Source organism: Cynara cardunculus (genome assembly GCF_001531365.2).
Source record: "Cynara cardunculus var. scolymus isolate 2C chromosome LG 3, CcrdV1, whole genome shotgun sequence".
Taxonomy (NCBI): Eukaryota; Viridiplantae; Streptophyta; class Magnoliopsida; order Asterales; family Asteraceae; genus Cynara; species Cynara cardunculus.
In genome coordinates, this window is record NC_037530.1 from 4,558,215 (window position 1) to 4,577,922 (window position 19,708).

The 19,708-nt window shown below is 33.2% G+C and overlaps 3 protein-coding genes across 3 annotated transcripts in view; all 3 read left to right on the forward strand.

The window, feature by feature from the left end:
* Window positions 1-6,367, forward strand: part of LOC112508769 — a 17,721-nt gene extending 11,354 nt beyond the window's left edge. Inside the window, exon 3 of the mRNA XM_025113513.1 lies at window positions 5,729-6,367. Coding sequence (XP_024969281.1) covers window positions 5,729-6,073 — 345 coding nt within the window. The 3' untranslated portion in view covers window positions 6,074-6,367. The remainder of the gene's footprint in view (window positions 1-5,728) is intronic.
* Window positions 6,368-9,799: 3,432 nt separating this feature from the next.
* Window positions 9,800-10,386, forward strand: LOC112508771 (light-harvesting complex-like protein OHP2, chloroplastic). Its single transcript, XM_025113514.1, has 2 exons — window positions 9,800-10,083; window positions 10,162-10,386. The coding sequence occupies exons 1-2, from the start codon at window positions 9,848-9,850 to the stop codon at window positions 10,274-10,276; spliced, it is 351 nt and encodes a 116-aa protein (XP_024969282.1). The 5' UTR covers window positions 9,800-9,847; the 3' UTR covers window positions 10,277-10,386.
* Window positions 10,387-16,433: 6,047 nt separating this feature from the next.
* Window positions 16,434-18,927, forward strand: LOC112510024 (amino acid permease 4-like). The gene is made up of 6 exons (XM_025115282.1): window positions 16,434-16,551; window positions 16,656-16,889; window positions 16,966-17,059; window positions 17,174-17,388; window positions 17,985-18,124; window positions 18,274-18,927. The coding sequence occupies exons 1-6, from the start codon at window positions 16,434-16,436 to the stop codon at window positions 18,925-18,927; spliced, it is 1,455 nt and encodes a 484-aa protein (XP_024971050.1).
* The last annotated feature ends 781 nt before the right edge of the window (window positions 18,928-19,708 follow it).

The window sequence follows — 19,708 nt, forward strand, 5'->3', positions numbered from 1 at the left end:
TTTTGTAGATCGGGCGATGACGAGTGCAATGGTGGTGTCGTTGTAGTGTAGCTCGCCGGAATTTGGTCGGGATCTGGGAAAAAGTCGGCTGTGAACAGTAATGAATAGTGAAATGTGCGGCCAGATCTGAAGAAAACGTGATCAGATCTGAAGAAAATGGGACCAGATCTGAACGTACGGAACAGATTGTGATGGGGTGGTGGTGACCGGAAWTTTGGCCGGAAATATGGCCGGAAATGGTCACCCGAAGGATGTTCGTGAGTTAAGAGACCTTTGGCTCTGATACCATGTAAATGGTGTGAAACCGAATTGGTATTATATAAAAATGTATTTACAAGACTAGATGAGCCCTCTATTTATAGGATTAGAGAGGGACTAATAAGCAATAATAAATTACATACAGATCCCTAAGCTATAGCTATTTACAACTAACAGTTCTGAATATGAATTAGAAGTAACAATCTAGTTTGTAGCTTTCAACTTAAATAAGTGTTTTCATAGTTTACTCATGTATTTAATGACTTTCGATGAAGAATTTTTTGAACTTCATTGATTTGATACTCACATGCATCTTGTTGTATGTGAGCCAATCTATTGATTTGATACAAATATTATTTCCTTCCAGCACTTTAACCTTGTTTACTTTTGGCACTCTGCTCTTTTAACATTGTTAATATTTTGCAATGGTAAGTCAATATTGAACATACGTAATGGAGTTGAGAGTCCAACTTTTGGATGAGGACCATGTGCAATGTGTGCTACTGTTTTTGTTGGACTATACCAGATTTTAGCCATAATGATTTACCAACGTGGAACTTCACCAAAGGTCAAGGGTTCAAACCTCACCAGAGGTGAGGAGGGGGTGTGAGTTTATGTGTTCTATTTGCTGTATATAAATATTATATACTTCAAAAAAACGTGGAACTTCAACCATTATTTTCTTGTTGCAATGATCTATCCTAGCTCCAATATTTTGCTCCCCTTTACATATTAGACCAAACAAGATTCAACCTCCAAATGGAATCAGTTATCAGCATGTGCCAGCATGTTGCTCTAAGTAAAGGTTGAAAAACCACAAGATTCACTTTGTAGAAGAATGACGATTGAATCATTAAGTCACCAGATATATAGCGACTGAGCATTAGTCATAACTCAAAGTAACATCTCTAGGTGTGAGGATGTAGTCACTCAAACTTTTGTTCACCTCCATGTTTATCTTCGAATTTGCCACTCATCCTTTTGTTGCAATGTGGATTTTAAAATTGTAAAAGTGATCTAACTACTTGGAAAGAGTGTTGTTATAGGTTTAAATACATTTTTGGAGGGGTGTTTAGGCATGATGTGATGCTAGTGGAATATGTGGCTGTATACTACCTGGGTCCTAAAATTACGGAGAGGAATTGCCATTTGACTAAAAACTAGTATCAAAGCTTTTGATTGGATCATAGGATGAATTGCCTCATCTTGTGGTGTTAAATCATATGATGCATCATAAGTATTGAATTAGTGGGTCATCAAATTTATTGTTTTATGGTTAACATGAACTAGAATAAAAGAAAGGAATTGTTAGAAGTAAACCAAGATTAGAACACCAATTATTCGAATATGTTCCTTCATGTCAAATCTCTTTTGTTTGCATCAATCACTTCCTAGGTTGCACCCGATCTTGGAGCGACTAATGTGCAATCCTTGTGTTTCCAAGAGGTAGAAGTTAACATTGGGAACCAAATAATACATCAAAAGGACAAATTCAAGTATCTAGGATTCATGTTTCAGAAAGGAGAGGTTGATGATGAATGATGATGTAATGCATCACATGGAGATCTAGTCGTTGAAGTGGAGAGCTGCAACGGGAGCGGTATGTGATTCTTGTCCCACTAAACTGAAAGTGAAATTCTACAAGGTAGCCATAAGACCAAGTATGTTTTATCAGTCGGAGTGTTAGGCAATGAGGAAGGTGCATGGGATAAAGTTAAAAGTTGTACAAATGCAGATGCCAAACGAGGCCTTTCGGGCGAAGTTGGGAGTTGGGTAATCATCGATAAACTGAGACAGGGAAGGCTACGATGGTGTGGGCATGTACACATGAGGTATCTTACGACATTTGAGAAGGATAGAGAGTATGACGATCGAGGGGTGAAAATGAGGGGCAGACCAAGGAGGATGTGGGATGAGCAGTCGAGGATGGACATGGCAATCCTAAACATTTTCAAGGACATGAGATCTGAATCTGAAAGGAGCTCTTGGAGACGCATGAATAGGGTATCAAACCATGAGTACGGATTCATAGCATGGACAGGAATAAGGGAATTTGGAATAGTTGGAGTGTGAGACATGGATAGGGGTGGTGGCAGTTAGGATACCTGGGTCTTACGTTCAATAGAGGGTTTGTCTTTGTTTTTCTCACCTTTTATGTATATTGTTGTTTCTATTTGTGTGATCTGTTTGCTTTACACTAGTCTTGGATTTTCTTCTTGTAATTGTAGTTGTTTGTACCACACTTTGTGTTTTCTAGTTCCTTGTATGTGTAACCTAGTTTCCTTAAATCCGTCCCTGATGCTGCTCTTTTTTATGTACCCATTGGCCATTGCTTTTGTTTGCACGCACTCTTGTTTGTATCATTCATTTTTTTTTGCAAGCCGGGGGGTTTCACCTAATCAACCTCTCTACTTCTTGCGATAGAGGCAAGTCTACGTACATCCTACCCAGGCCTTACTTTTGCATGAGATCCTATGTTGTTACTGCGGTCAGAATACAAAATATCGGTCAGGACCGATATTCGATATATCCTGTGATATATTGGTCCAAAATAGCGGTTAATATAATATTTCTTAGAATTATATATATATATATATATTATGTATCTATCTATAAACATATCATATGATATGCATTAATTAGAGTTTAGAAATATAGTTTCAAAATTAAAACATCACATCATCTAAAGTGTTCAAAAACGAGCTAATCGCAAGCAATAGGTTCGGCATCCGAGTCAACATCATCCAATACATTCACTTCTTCGTTTAGGTTAGCTTTCCAATCTTCCTCTTCTTCCCCTTCATCTCCAACATGATGATGATCATCATCATCTCTATAGTGCTACCTTTTACTTCTTGTACTTGGTCCAACTTCTTCTTTACCTCCCATTGCTTCTCGTACATCCGACCAAAGGAGGCCATCTCTTGCATCCACAAAATATCGGGAAATATCGGTAAATATCGGCGATATTATCGGGACCGATATTTCACCAGCGATTTTTTACCCAGGTCCAATATCCGATATATCGACGATATATCGCGATTTTAACAACATAGATGAGATCTACTCTGTCCATTTGGTTTGTTCTGGTTTAATTCCTGGGTTGAAAATAACTTATGATTGATGCTTGGTATTCTAATACTGTGATATTCTCTTTACGTCTTTGGGGTTAGGAATCAGCCAAAAGTTAACCCATTCTTGTGTGTGAATGAAGGAGGTACTAACAACACAAAAGAAGTGAAGAAATGTGGAGTGCAAATGTAGGGGGGGGGGGGAGGTTGGTGTTTTAACTTTAAATAATGCATGTGTACTTGCTGATAGGTTTTATTACCCATAATTGAAACCCTTTCATTATTTTCTTTAAGAAAGGAGCATCTCTCGACAATGGTGTTCTTGTATTTCTTACATTCGTCCTCAAGACTTAAACACTATGGGTATTCTTTGTGTTACTATAGTTAGGTTTCGTTCCACTAGGAACAATAGAGATTGAGATGGGATAAGGTTATGATCTCATCTAACTCTCTCTTTTCTTGCTCTTGTACTTGTCCTTGGTTCAAGGTGCTGATGAGGAGTATCAATCCTTCTGATCTCTTTTTTAGGAGAATCTGTCTCAAGATTCATAGGTGAATTTTGAACATCTTTTGAGAATTATCTTCGAAGAGTTCCACATTCTCAGGCTCAATAATGGTATTATACTTTAAATCAAGGAATCTCTATGCTTTGCTAGTGTTGTCTTATTCCACAAACACACTTCTAATAGTCCCCAACTCCAATTTTTGTTCTTTTCAAGTCAGGTACTCTAAAGTAGGCCACACATTCCAATCCTTTAGATGATTATATTGGATTTTCTTCTTTTCAGTAGTTCATAGGGGCTATCAGCAGTTTTGCTGTACTAGGAATCCAATTATGAAAATGGAATGCAGTGGAGATAGCTGCTTCTCATAAGCTATGTGGGAGGCCTGAATGATTAATCATACATTTAACCTTTTCTAACATAAGTATGAATTTTCTCTTTAGCATAACCATTTTGTTGTTGGAGTATAAGAAGCAGTTCGCACCATTTTTTACTCTCACAAAAGGTATCAAAATCGTTTAAGAAATATTTCCCACCTGTGTCAAAGTAAAAAATCTTGATCTTCATTTGAAGTTGGTATTCAAACTTTGACTTGTATTTGTTAAATGAGTCAAAAGCTTCATCTTTTGATCTTAATAAATAAACATAGAGATATATGTTTATTACTTTCCCCTCATAGTCAGTATTTCATGAACTTCCCAGTTATCCAAGTGTACAAGTTCAAGTAGCTTATTGGTTCTTTTTTTTTTCTTTGCAAAAAATTTCTTTGCTAATTTTGATTTAACACAAGTTTCACATTTTTCAAATCTTTGTTGCCAATGTCAATTTTTTCTTCTGCTTGTAGGTTTTCAGTATTCTTAACATTAGTGTGTGCCAAACGACTGTGATAGAGAAATTGATCATGTAATGCTAGCAATAGATTATTATCATTAGTACAATCAAGGGCAGGTGTATCAGAGCCCACACTGGAACCACTAGCACTACTAGAATCACTTGACACATCAACAATTTCTGGCACATCCTCACATTCCACATTGAATGTCACCCTTTCTCGCAAACACCCCGTTTTAACCCTGCATGACAACGTTGACCTTTTAGGCTTAGTTTGTTAACAGAGATCAACGCTTTCTTATGGTCTTGAGCTTCAGAAGTTTTCTGAAGGTAATTTGATTCGTACCGTACCTTCACCAACCATAGTCGTGCTGGAGCTTTTTCTCTTAACTACATCATGTGCTTTTATGGGTTTATATTCATCAACATTTGAACAGTTGTCACATATACATGAACTGTCTGTTTCTAAATCAAGAAGTCATTCCCGAAGAACACTCACTAGATTGACTTTGGAAACTATGGAGAGATCATCAAGGTACACATTTGCAGCCATCTCTATGAGTTCGTCATCAACCACATTGACCGTGGAACTCTTTGATCCTCGTTTCTCTAACATAGTGTCTTGTTCTTCACAAGCCTGATGCTTAATGGCTTGTTTAGGTAGATTATTAGGTTTACCTGGGTTCTTTAAGCTGCTTGGTTTCTTTTACTTTTACTGTTGGTTTACGAGGTGTATGTTTACGTCACTTTTGTTTGAATAAGCCATTAACAAAATGATGCAGACTAGAGTGTCCATGGATCATTCTTGTCTTCTTGCTGTCTAGCCTCTTCCTCAGTTAGAAGATGCTTTTTGCATCTGATCCGATGTATAGGCCCCGGATTTGAATTTGTAAAAAGATGTTTTTTTCTCAATTGATTTCTTGCTCGTGCCTTACTTTTGGGATTTGAATTTGAACTCAAGAGCTTGCTATAGCCTATAGTTTAGTTCATCCACTGAACTAGGGAACTTTGGAACGAAGAAACCTTTTCCAAGCATAACAAGACATCGAGTACGTTACTTTGCAGGCTGAGCTGGAATCTTACGTTGAAGAGCCATCAATGGTTCCAAGAACTTTACAACATAATCAGCAGCATACGCAAGCCACAAACCCGTTTACAAATTCTGGGTCGTCTAGTGTTCCAAGTGCTGTACAAGGGTTCCGGTCTGAGCAGAGTGATCAGCAACCAAAGAACTACATCTTCTCAAATGCTTTGTCAAGCCCAGTTCGACGCAGCCTTCAAAACTATCATATATCTCAGGAAGGATATGGAACGAAGAATAACGAACATCAGAATCGAGATTTCAACGCCTTTGATTCATCTTCAATGGACATGCACGCAGATAGCACAGGTCATGATTCTACTCATTGAGATATTTGTGGTGAAAATGTTTGTGATGTGCTTATGCTCTGTGGTTGTGACGGTGGTGTTGATGAAATGAGCACAAATTGAAGGGGTTGTTGCAGAACTGAAGTAGTGATGAAGATTGGAATTTAAAGAAGTAGAGGTGGTAGTATTTAATTATATGGGACAATGGCAACAACTACATATATTGTTATTTCTCATAGAATCATGCTATTTGTGTGGATCTTTTTATCTTTATGTAAAGTGGTTTGTTTTCCTTTGTATTGAACCATGAAATATTTGATTTCTGATTGTTTCATCTTTTGTCTCTTTTGCTCAATTATTAGAAATAAGAATTCATAATCTATAATATCTTATAAACCAGATTTATCAAAAGTCTTAAAAATAAATTTTAATGTACAAATTACTATACATTTATGCACAAAGTCTTAAAAACAACTCATAATGCATTAAGTACTACTATTTTATGCATTTAGTCTTAAAAACTCTTAATCTATAATTAAAATAACATATAGTGCAAGTTATCAATTCACATTATTACTTTTTTTTTCTTCATGTTCCTAAGGTATTTTTGACATCTTTCACTCATGTATTCACCCTCTCATACCTCTCCATCCCCCAAGGTGAGATTCAAACTGATATTCACTATGAGTTATTAAAAATTCTTTTATTTATCTTCCATTCAATTGCTCTAGAACTCTCGCTTTCGATCTCTTGATTCTTTGTTTTTGTTGTAAATCAAAAACATTTATGAAGTCGTTTAAATATGTTGGATTTTAAATATATGAATTTAAACTGTCATACAATTTTTTTCATCGATAGATTGTAATTGGAACCATAACTCTTATTTATTCAAATTGTATTGATATGTAAAGACCAAATGTAACTTATATCATCATTAAATTTTCTCTAATAAAATCAATGAAACATCAAAATCGTTAAAATTCATGACTCCCGCCTCATTGCACGGATACACAATTAGTATGTTATAAAAGGTGGTAAGATCAAAATGAACCATGTAGCTTAGGAAACCTTCCCATTTGCTTATGATTGATGTTACGACATCTCTAACAGATTCTTTATAATAAGCAGAAGGAATGAGGGTTTTTTTTTTATTGTTCTCTGAAATGGTGAAAACTCCAAGTTTAAGGATCTTCTTAAATCTTGATATGTGGAGAAAGAAATTGTTTTTTCGTTCATACTCATCAATGAGATTTAATTATTATTGTTTTATATAAATTCTTTTTAAAAAGTGTATCGGATGATAAATTATTAAATATTTTAATAACATAATGGATGTTAAAATCTCTAAAATAAAGAATATGTTTGAGTTAAATGTAATTCTTAAAGATTTTGATTCTTGGTTTTCTATTTTAAAGAAATTACAGAAAATATGTTTGAAAATGTTCTTATCACTAAATATCATAGGATAGGACCATGTACAGGCTTGATATGACATTTTTTCGATCGGTGACCAAACAAAGGTAAAGGCCGTTGTGGATCTTTCTAGCTATTATCTTCGGATCCTATGGAATTAGTCGAGGTATGCACAAGTTGACACGAACACGCACCCTTTAGAAAAAGGTAATTAAAATGTAACAAATTACTTTGATGTTTATAACCTTTTCATTCGGGTTCAAATCCAAACATTAGTGTAAACTTTGGATGGACGAAATCTATTTATATCGACTTAATTGGTTGGGGACAAATTTTCATTTCATTTTTCTTGGATTTCTTGATTTTCAAGTTGTTTATTATTATATTCAGTTAACTTCTAACTAATTACAACACATATCATGTCGTCGATGATTATCTAATATTTATGGAGAACATCATAACAATATAGCTTGTCGGATGAAATGCAAATTGGATTCATGGAACAGGAGAGTGAGAAACATGAATTGTATCTTTTTAAGATCTGATTTTCATGTTTTTGTAAAAAGAATACAAAGTGGAAGTTAGATTTTTGAACATATGCTCAAAATCATACATTAATAACTTGGATCCAAGTTACTGTGGTTTTAAGGTGGCTGGTGGTTCACGGATGGGGGCATGCGGATGTAAATCTGGTTATGGGTATTCCAATCTAGAGATGAATCTAGTTTCTAATCGAGGAGGGAGGGGGGGGGGGGTTGACAGTGATTCACCAAGAAACGCAGAGGGAGGTGAACGGGAGTCGTTGGAAAGAAGGGGAGGGTGTCGACGGGGTTGGTATGAGGGACAATTAAGTTTAGGGGTATTAATGTATATAATATTAATTATTTTTAATAGAAAATAAAAGAAAACTGAAAAAAGAGTAGTTAGGGTGTGTTTGGAATGTTACACGATAAAGTAAGCGATTTTGTCCGTAACCGCTTACCCAGTAAGTGTTTGCTAAACGACCATTAAAATACTCTGTTAAGAGAGAAAATTTAACAGAGTTAGGGTAAAAGACCGAGTACGTAATGAAAATGAAACCAAAGAGCATCTACAGATTGTGGTCATATAAACCTCTTTACAAATTCATCGTCACGTTAGTTTTCTTCCTTTGTCATTTAGCATTTCATAAGCATTCACTTCTAATCATGGGTTGGTTTATAAAAAAACTATAGTAATTAAAAATTAAGACAATAAAAATTACAATAATAAAAACCATAATAAATAAAAACTACGAAATAAAAGCTACACTAACATAAATTAAAAATTATAATAAATAAAAATTACAATAATAAAAGTTATAATAGTTAAAAGCTCCAATAACCAGAAATAAACTTCAATAAAATTGATAAAATTAACCAAATTTTTTTTTAATGATACATAATAGTTAAAAGCTCCAATCAGCAACCACATGATGATCTTAAACGTTTTTCTGATTCAGAAAAGGTCAGCAAAATGGATGCCTCTGATATTAATAGCAGAAATGTAGGTTCTTTCAAAAGCAGCTTGAAGGGACCAGCAAGTGTTGTTGCTTCTGTTGGTGATACAGAAAGAAGGAATTTTAACCTGTCAGGACGTACGGGTCAAGGGACAGTCTCATGTAGACAGTTTTTATAAGGTATAGGCCTCCCAAATGGAGAGATGTATTTGGGGGTGAGCTTTTCAAAGTTCACAAATTTGAGCCAAGGTACAAGTGATTCATGTTTACATTGAGATATTAATTCTGCATATGCTTTGTCATAAACAAGTGCAACCAGATGTAAGCTTTGAAGGTTTTCTTTCAGTTTGCTAACTTTTAAAACATAACGATTGCAAGATTGATAGTCAAGTCAGGTGTCCTCGTATCACGGAAAAAAACTTTAAAAGAAATTGAATGTTTCCTGATTGGTATCGAAAGGGTCTTTGACACCGGTATAACCCAATCTTACTAGAATCAAGAGTTCAAGTCTCACCAAATGTGAATAGTGGGTGTGAGATTAAGGGTCTTTGGTTTTAGTTTGTTTGCAAAATGTTAAATGTTGCAGGGTAAAAATGGGTGTTAGAGCCATAGCAAGCTAGTCATGTAGGCTTTAGTTTTGTGAGGACTGAAGAGGGTATAATGCCTATATGGTCTTACAAAGAAGCTGTTTTTGTGAACTCAAGCATCTACAAAGGTATTATATATATATATATATATATATATATATATATATATATATATATATATAATTGAAAAATGTTAATATTTTGGGATAATAGAAAAAGACTTGTCATCTTAGAAAACTTGGGCACAGCTTATCCGCAAGGACCAGTGATTCTGGGAACAAGTACCTCCTTCTTCCCCAATTCCTCCATTTTTTTGACCATCCATCATTGAAACCAAAAATGTCACTGCCTTTAATCCAATACATCCGAATTATCTCCACCACTTCACCATCTCCATCTCCATCTCCATCTCCATCTCCATCTCCATCTTCACTGAATTCAGATGCAATAACAATGGAGTTTCAGAGGCAGAGGGCTAAAGAGCTTCAGGAGTACTTTAAGCAGAAGAAGATGGAAGACGCCAATCAAGGCCCTTTTTTTGGTTTCATTGCCAAAAATGAAATCTCAAATGGCAGGTACCCTTCTTCTGGTTTTTGTTTTCATATATCATGGCACATTTTGGAACACTTACAGTTACATTTTTGATGGAGTAGATGGGCCATGTTCGGGTTTGCTGTGGGCATGTTAACAGAGTATGCAACTGGATCAGACTTTGTTCATCAACTCAAGATTCTGCTATCCAACTTCGGCATTCTAGATTTGGAATAAGCCCTTCCTTCGCTATATCTAATAGATTCTTTAAAAAGATGCTTCGATAATATGGATTATGAATGCTACTTGTTGGGTATATAATCACATATTTGAGTGTTGGATTATTCAAGAAACTTCTCATAACGCCAAATCTAGACTTAGGAAATAAATGTCAATGGTCTTACGAGGCACTAGGGATGCAAACAAAAAGAGCTTTTCATGGCTGATTGAAAGAGTGCATGCAGACAAAAAGGAATGATGTGGATGAATAAAGAAGAAAAAAACGATGCAGATAAAAAACGCTTCTCTAAACAGATGTTAATGGCACACACAGAAACAGACGTTGCAGATGCAAGGGTTTGCCTTTTCAAACAAAAGTCAGAAGTGAGCAGGGATAAAGATGCGAGAGGAAGGAGAGAGGCGAGGGCAAGACTGGAAATGTGGGCATCTGCCTGTCTTGGGTTTAGAACGAATCATAGGGGTTTAACCATGGGGTGATTATGGGTTGGGTTGATCGGGTTGAGGACATTTGAACAACCTAACTTAATGCTTGTAGTTTGAAAAAATCTTAACCCAACCCAACCCAACCAGTACGAGTTGGTCGGGTTGATACTTTGGTATATTAAAATATCATTATAACCTTGAATATGTTATTTCTCTAATCATAATTTCTTTTTCATCAACCATTTGATACAATATATTCATATTTCTTACGTATATCACATTCAGTTAATTTTCTCAATTTACATATATATGTTCACAGTTACTGAATGAGTTATATAGAGATATGAATAGATTGAAAATATGTGTATATGAAAAGCATACATGATAGTGTAATTGTCTAATGTATATATTAATATAAATTCAACAATCATACTAAATTCAAGAAATAAAAGGATATCGGTTTCATCGGGGTGGGTTGGGTTCAAATAATAGTAACCTAATATCAACTCAATACCTACGGTTTGACAATTTTATAACTCGATTAGACATCAGGTTAGGTTATTTCGCGTTGGGTTGGGTTGGATGATCGGATTAGTCGGGTTTTTGAGCACCCCTAGGTTTAACCTATTCAGAGGATTTTAAAAAATGTTCCCAAACAAGAATGCGTTATGTGAGAATCAGACATTTACCTCTTAATGACATAATTAAGAGGTAAACAAACATACACTAATTTTCTTTAGATGTTTAACGTTTATGATGTTACAAGAATGTTTAGCAATCGTTAAACAACGGATATAAATAATAGCTAAGATGAGCTACAACTTTGAATTCGGAGAGAGGAAGAAACCAAAACGTATTTGAGTTTTATATGTGTTTTCTCGCGTCAAATGAGCCATGACTTCACAATTTATCGAGTTCAATGCCCGTATGTCCCTTCTTGGCGGATTGACAATTTGGTTGCAAGTATGCTCTTAAAGACTTCGTAAATCACTCGAATTTCACAAGAAAGGTACTAGTTGTCTAAAATAGGGGTAGCAATTTTCTATTAGACCAAATTAGTCAATATATATCAACCATACCAATTAAATTGATACTAATAACAATCAGTTGATAATATATATACTATATTATAAAGCATTTGACAAAAACCCTTAAAAATCATTTTTTATGCATAAAGTATCGTACATTGATGCATATTACTTAAAATTCAAGATTACAAGTAAATTATGCATTAAGTACAACTTATTAAAGCTCCRTGTCTGAATTCATGTAACTAACTACGGATAAATATAATTAAATAGAGGATAAACATCTCATTTTAAAATATAAAAAATCTATAATATAATTAAGATAATTATCGAGTTTCTAACCGAATGTTTAATTATTATCTTTGATAAAAAATTATATTATCAAACAAAAAATAAATTACTTTGTTATTATACCTAAATTAAATTATAATAAAAAAATGAATTAAAAAAGTTACACCAAAAAAACGAAAATTATTAAATAGTTAAAACATTTGACAAATACTCTTAAAAATCATTTTTTATGCATAAAGTACTGTATATTGATGCATATTACTTAATTTCAAGATTACAAGTAAATTATGCATTAAATACAACTTATCAAAACTCCATATTTGAATTCGTATAACTAACTATGGATAAACATAATCAAATAGAGGATAAACATCTCATTTTAAAATACAAAAAATCTAAAATATAATTAGGATAATTATCGAGTTTTTAATCAAATGTTTAATTATTATCTTTAATAATAATTATATTAACCAAAAATAATTACTTTATTATTATACCTAAATTAAATTAGAATAAAAATTTGAATTAAAGAAGTTACAACAAAAAAACAAAAACTATTAAATAATTAATTTAATACTAATATCGATTTTTTTAAATTTTATACTATCTTCAAATTTATATTTCATTCAAAAATAAAAACATTATCGCCTTTTCAAAACCAATAAAATTATATTACATCGATAGAGACAAATAATAAAAATTAAACATTAAAATGGAGATTTATCTCGTTGCATTGCGCGAGTACCCTTCTAGTCATATCAAATATGCAAACTTGGTTAAAGTCGTCTACCATGGTAGTATCATGATACCAACTTATTAGTTATTTATTAGTTTTAATTGAATGTAAAATATTTTATTTTTTAATTATTTTGTTCGAATAGTTGAATGTTTTCAAGTTTTATTTCTTACACTAAAAACCTTTAAACATCACAGATGTTACCTGTAAACTCAATATTACTCAAAATTTGAACAAAATGACAAAATTTCATATATGTAACTTGAAGTTGGTATCAGGTGAAGTTGGTTAGTATACATTACAATATATGATTTTACGTATCAATCATAATTGATTGTTACGCTATATTGGAGAAACTTTTTTCGGTACCATACAAGTCCACCCCTAACCTAAACCATACGAAGTGATTAGGGGTGTAAATGATGTTAGTCGAGTTGAGTATTAAAATACTCGACTCGAACTCCATAACCGTTTCTCAAGCTCGAACTCGGCTCAAAAACTCGTGAGTAGTTAAAACTAAACTTGACTCGAACTCCATAACCATTTCTCAAGCTCGAACTCGACTCGAAAACTCGTGAGTAGTTAAAACTAAACTTGACTCGAACCCGATGGCAAATTTTTAAACTCCAACTTGTTTGAAGTTCAAACCAAGCTTGAACACCAATTCGAATCAAGCTCGGACCAAACTCACTCATTGAAGTTTACAAAAAAATTGGGGTCTTCTCTTATATATTATATAATTTAGGGAAAATTGCATTAAAATGGAACCAACTTTCACCTAATTCCTATTTTGGGAAACCAACTTTCAAAATCGTCATTTTGGGGAACCAACTTGCACATGATTCCTATTTTGGGGAACCAACTTTTAAAATCGCCATTTTAGGGAACCAACTTGCACCCGATTCTTATTTTGGAGAACCAACTTCCAAAATAATTATAGAAAAATAGCTAAAATTCGTTTTCTTTCCAAAAAATAATGCAATAAAATTTATTTTTCATTGCAAATCTCGTTTCTTTTTAATTTAGATATCAAATTGGACATTTTAAAAAAAATTCAAATTACCACAATAAAAATTGTTTTTTTTACTAATGCAAAAAAATCAATTTAATAGAAAAAAATTAATTGATACGGATTGGTTAGATATAAAAATCTTGAATGTGATATTTAATATTTATTTTTTATTGCATCAATTAATTTTTTTTTATTAAACTGATTTTTTTTGCATTAGTAAAAAATAATTTTTATTGTGGTAATTTAGATTTTTTTTCCTTAAAATGTTCAATTTAATATCTGAATTAAAAAAACGAGATTTAAAATGAAAAATAGATTTTATTGCATTATTTTTTGGAAAAAACGAATTTCAGTTATTTTTCTATAATTATTTTGCAAGTTGGTTCTCCAAAATATGAATCAGGTGCAAGTTGGTTTCCCAAAATGACGATTTTGAAAGTTGGTTCCCCAAAATAGAAATTAGGTATAAGTTGGTTCCCCAAAATGACGATTTTGAAAGTTGGTTCCCCAAAATAGGAATTAAGTGAAAGTTAGTTCCATTTTGGTGCAATTTTCTCTATAATTTAAAGACATTCTCTTAAATTTTATAAAACTAAAGAGATGCAACTCAAACTTTATCATCAAAATACAAAGTTACATGCACTTCCCTCTCTTTTATAACACATCTTCACCCTCTTTTTTTACTATTACTCTTTCAATTAGGGACAACTTCACCAATACTTCTATATTTTTTTTATCTTTTTTAACTATGATTTTAATGAAAAAAATTGATTAATTTTTATAGTTAAAAATACACAATTTCATTCAAATATCTAAAAATACAAGACATTTTTATTATATTATATTATACAAATTACATTTTAAAACTGCTTATATATAAAATAAAATAAAAAGTATCTCACGAGCTTCTCAAGTAGAGTATTGGAAGCTCGACTCAACTCGTTAATATGCCGAGCCTATTCAAGTCGAGTGTTGACCGATCTTTGACCGAGTCAATCTCGAGTAGCTCATGAGTTGTCTCGTACTATTTATACCCCTAAAAGTGACGCAGGTAACTCCAATGGCCCCCGCTTCTGTCTCTATCAAACGACATACAACCAACGAGGAGCACGAGTGGAACAAGTGCGATCAAGATAGTAACCTGCATCTCTTATCACAAAAATCTACCACGTATTATCCGTAATGTTACACTAAAATGAAAACTTACAATGAAAGAATTACAAAATTATTACACAATTATAATAAAATTATAACACAGATTTTTCAGATCATTAAAATGTCTAAAATAACATAGTTATTAGAAATGCTATAATTTTTTTTTATTAATCTAGATATCCAACCCACTATGCGAGTCAATTAATCCCAAGACGACCACCTACTTTACAGATAACCCAGAGTCACCGCATTTGAACCTCCGTGGTCATAAGAAAATTTTTATTTATCTTTGGATTTGAACCTGAGACCTCCAGGTAATTTTGACTTTTGGAGTCAAACTCAAACTAATCAGCCACCCTTTATGGTTAAATGCTATAAAATATTAACACCTCTTTTTAGATCCTCTATTTAATACATTTCCTTGTGTGCTTCTTAATTATTCGATTTTAATAAAAAAAAAATTCATACTTTGAAACAAATGAATGCTTAAATTTGTTATCATTCCAAGTTGGCCGATACGATTCCTCTTTCATTTATATTCTAACTTTTGACTTGCAATATCAATACATGTGTTTCCAATCTCTTTCTCTTTCTCTAACTTTATTTGTTTGTTTTATTATATTTAAGCAAAAAATTGATTATCGACAACTTTAATCAGTCTTATTTAGAACCTATCTTTAAGGACATTAATATGCAAAGACATTTTTTTTGCCTCACTCAGTGGTTTCATCTTCTTAGAAACAAGCTCGCTCGCTGCTTCTCCAGATGAAAGAAATATTTGTGTATAATTTACCTGCACAACCAAAGATAGATCTGAATTTTTTCTCCACTGAATACTTTTAACGACTGATTGCATAATTTGACTTAAGGAAACAAAATATGATTTCACAAAATAAGCTTTGATATATTGGTTAGTTTTTTGTTTTTCATATGTGACGTCTTGTTTTCAGGTCTTTTATTGCAAATTTTATTTATAAACATAATAAATCTGAAACTAAAAACTAAAAATTAAGAAAAATGATACAATATAAAAAACAGGTAGGCTAAATACAATTTTCTACCTACTAATTTCCTCCTCATACATGTCAATTTCAAAACTTAGGAGTCGTTTATCTACTAAGCGGTTAACAATAAGAATCAAAACTCTAACTTATTTTACCAGGTAAGATTGTAGTCCATTGAAACGATATTCCATGCAACAATTTACCTCATAAACGTATATCAAGCAAGAGTCGCCACCCTCACTTATCAAATAAAACTCTTTATTCTTATTATCCGTTTCACCGTTAAGAGTCGTCGCTCTCTCCCATTAAAAAACAAAGATGTTGAATGCACTAGATTTCAGATTCGAGTATTTTCGGTAAGATGTAGCAGGTCGCTCTTAATTTCCCACGCCCACCACTTCATTTATTACATACATATACCTCTCAACTTCATCTTCATCTTCATCTTCATCACAAATTCTCTGCAAATTTCTTCATTCCATTATATATATATCTAAATAAACAAATGAAAATGGATCAAAATGCCGCTTCCAACTACCACCAAGGCTTTGAAATCTCCGGCGACTTCCCCTCTCAGCCCCCCTCCAAATTCTTCGACGACGACGGCCGTCCCAAAAGAACCGGTAATCAAAACTCTTCATAACAACGTCAATTATGCATTCTAATTCTGAAGCTGAAACCAACCTTTAATTCAATAATTAATTTTTTCCTCGGAAAACTTAAACAGGGACTCTTTGGACTGCTAGTGCACATATTATCACGGCGGTGATAGGCTCCGGCGTGTTGGCATTGGCGTGGGCGACGGCGCAGCTGGGTTGGGTGGCCGGACCCTCTGTTCTTTTTCTCTTCTCATTCGTAACTTATTACTGTTCGTGCCTTCTTGCATCATGTTACCGCACCGGCGACCCAGTTACCGGCAAACGAAACTATACCTACATGGAAGCTGTCAAGTCCAATCTTGGTTAGTATCTAATTTAGTAATTAACTATTTACTTCTTTAAAAACTGAATATAAACTTGAGATTTCTACTTTTGCAGGTGGCTTCAAATTCAAAATCTGTGGCTTCATTCAGTACTTCAATCTTACTGGAACTACAATTGGGTACACCATTGCTGCTTCCATTAGCATGATGTGAGTGCCAAATGCCAATATATATATATATATATATATATATATTGCTTCATTGATCAGTTGATCTTTAGAAAGAAATGATAATAACCCTTTTTGTTAAATTTATGAAAAAAGGGCGATAAAAAGATCGAGTTGTTTCCACGAGAAAGGTCATGAGAATCCATGTGGAGTATCAGGGACTCCATTTATGGTATTGTTTGGTGGTGTGGAGATCCTCCTCTCTCAAATTCCAGATTTCCATCAGATTTCATGGCTGTCAATGGTGGCCGCCGTCATGTCCTTCACTTACTCCGCCATCGGTCTTGGCCTCGGGATCGCCAAATTTGCCGGTACATTTCTTACAATGCAAATTATATATATAGAGTCGGATTCAAATGAGAATGGTTAAATCATATATAATTTACACTAAACTCATATGTAAATCACATGTGAATAAGCGCTAGGTCACGGCCCAAGTGCCCAAACACACTCGTGTTGACCATGTTCCATAATCGCATATGATTTCAATAGAAAATCATATATGATTTTGACTGTTTTAGTATTGTTTTTTACCACTTGATCCTCTATATATATATACATATATATATATATATGATATATTTCAAATGCAATCATGTTCATTTGTACAATCAATGCAACCCAATTAATTGAGATATTTATAAAAATAATGAGAATTTATTTATTATGATTTAAATATTTATGGAAGATGAATAGCGTTCATTAATTATGATCAATACTTTATATTAAGAAACAATCAAAACTTATATGAAATCATATATTCTTCAAATTAAATGGATGGTTGAGATTGAGTTATACAAATGTAAAAAGTTGTATAATAACCAATCTATATCTATATATATATATATATCTATATATATATCTATATATATATATTTGTATTGATATTTATAATTTTAACAACTAGAAAATGGAAGCATCAAGGGAAGCCTAAGTGGTATTAGTGTTGGAGAAGTGAGTCAAACACAAAAAATATGGAGAAGTTTCCAAGCATTTGGAGCCATTGCTTTTGCCTACTCTTACTCCCTTGTACTTATTGAAATTCAGGTAATACAATCATTTACTTATATATTTTTTTATTCAATTTTGTACCGTAAATCTTATTTGTACATTACAGATAAGACTTACGCTACAAAATGAATCATAAAAAGTGAATCTAAACGATTAAAAACTTATTGTTGTGGTAAATGAAACAGGATACAATCAAATCACCACCCGCAGAGCACCAGACAATGAAGAGGGCTACGTTAATAAGCGTAATAACAACGACCATCTTCTACATGCTTTGTGGATGCTTCGGTTACGCAGCTTTCGGAGACCATGCCCCCGGGAACCTTCTCACCGGCTTCGGTTTCTACGACCCGTTTTGGCTCGTTGACATTGCAAATATCGCCATTGTAATCCACCTTATTGGTGCTTACCAAGTGTTTGCACAACCCTTATTCGCATTCGTTGAACAAACCGCTGAACAATACTTCCCCGAGAGCAAACTCGTCACGAAGGACATCCACGTTCCGATTCCGGGATACAAACCCTACAAACTCAACTTGTTTCGATTGATATGGAGAAGCATGTTCGTGTGCATGACCACCATCGTTGCCATGTTGATTCCGTTCTTTGAGGACGTTGTCGGGATCCTTGGAGCGTTCGGGTTCTGGCCGCTAACGGTTTATTTCCCGATCGAAATGTACATTACTCAAAAGAAGGTACCCAAATGGAGTAGTAAATGGATTTCTCTCCAGATCTTGAGTGCAGCTTGCTTGGTTATTTCGGTGTGTGCGGCGGCGGGATCGATCGCGGGAGTGATTGATGACCTCAAGGTCTATAAACCCTTCAAGACCATGTACTGATCCAAAAAGAGCTTTTATGGTTGCATGGATTTTTCAGATAAAAAGAAAGAGGAAACTAAAGATTCCAAATTTTGTTCATAAAACGACAAAGGGATTGTCGTTTTGCTTTGTAATTTTTGAATTCTTGTCATGTAGATTTTGGAATCAAATAAATACTTGTTTCACTATTTTCATATATTTATACTATATTATAAAGTATTTGATAAAAAAATTTAATTTTTTTTACATGAAATATTGTATATATATTGATGCATATTACTTAAAATTAAAGATTACAAGTAAATTATGTATAGGTACAACTTATTAAAACTCTATGTTTGAATTCGTGTAACTAACTGTGGATAAACATAATCAAATAGAGAATAAAATCTCATTTTAAAATATAAAAAATCTAAAACATAATTAGAATAATTATTGAGTTCTAACAAAATAATAATTATTATCTTTATAAGAAAATGATATTATTAAACCAAATATAAATTACTTCGTTATTGGACCTAAATTAAATTATAATTAAAAAAATTGAATTAAAGAAAAAAGAAAACTATGAAATAGTTAATTTGGTACTAATATCGATTTTTTTTTTCAAATTTATATTTCATTCAAAAATAAAAATTAAACATTAAAATCGAGATTTATCTCGCTGCATTGCGCGAATATCCTTCTCGTATAATATTAAAGAGAACAGAAAGTGTATCTGTATTTCTGTATTTGTGACATCATTATAAATTGGTCGTGTTGTATTTGATAAAAATATGGAAAACCACTAAAGAACGTCAAA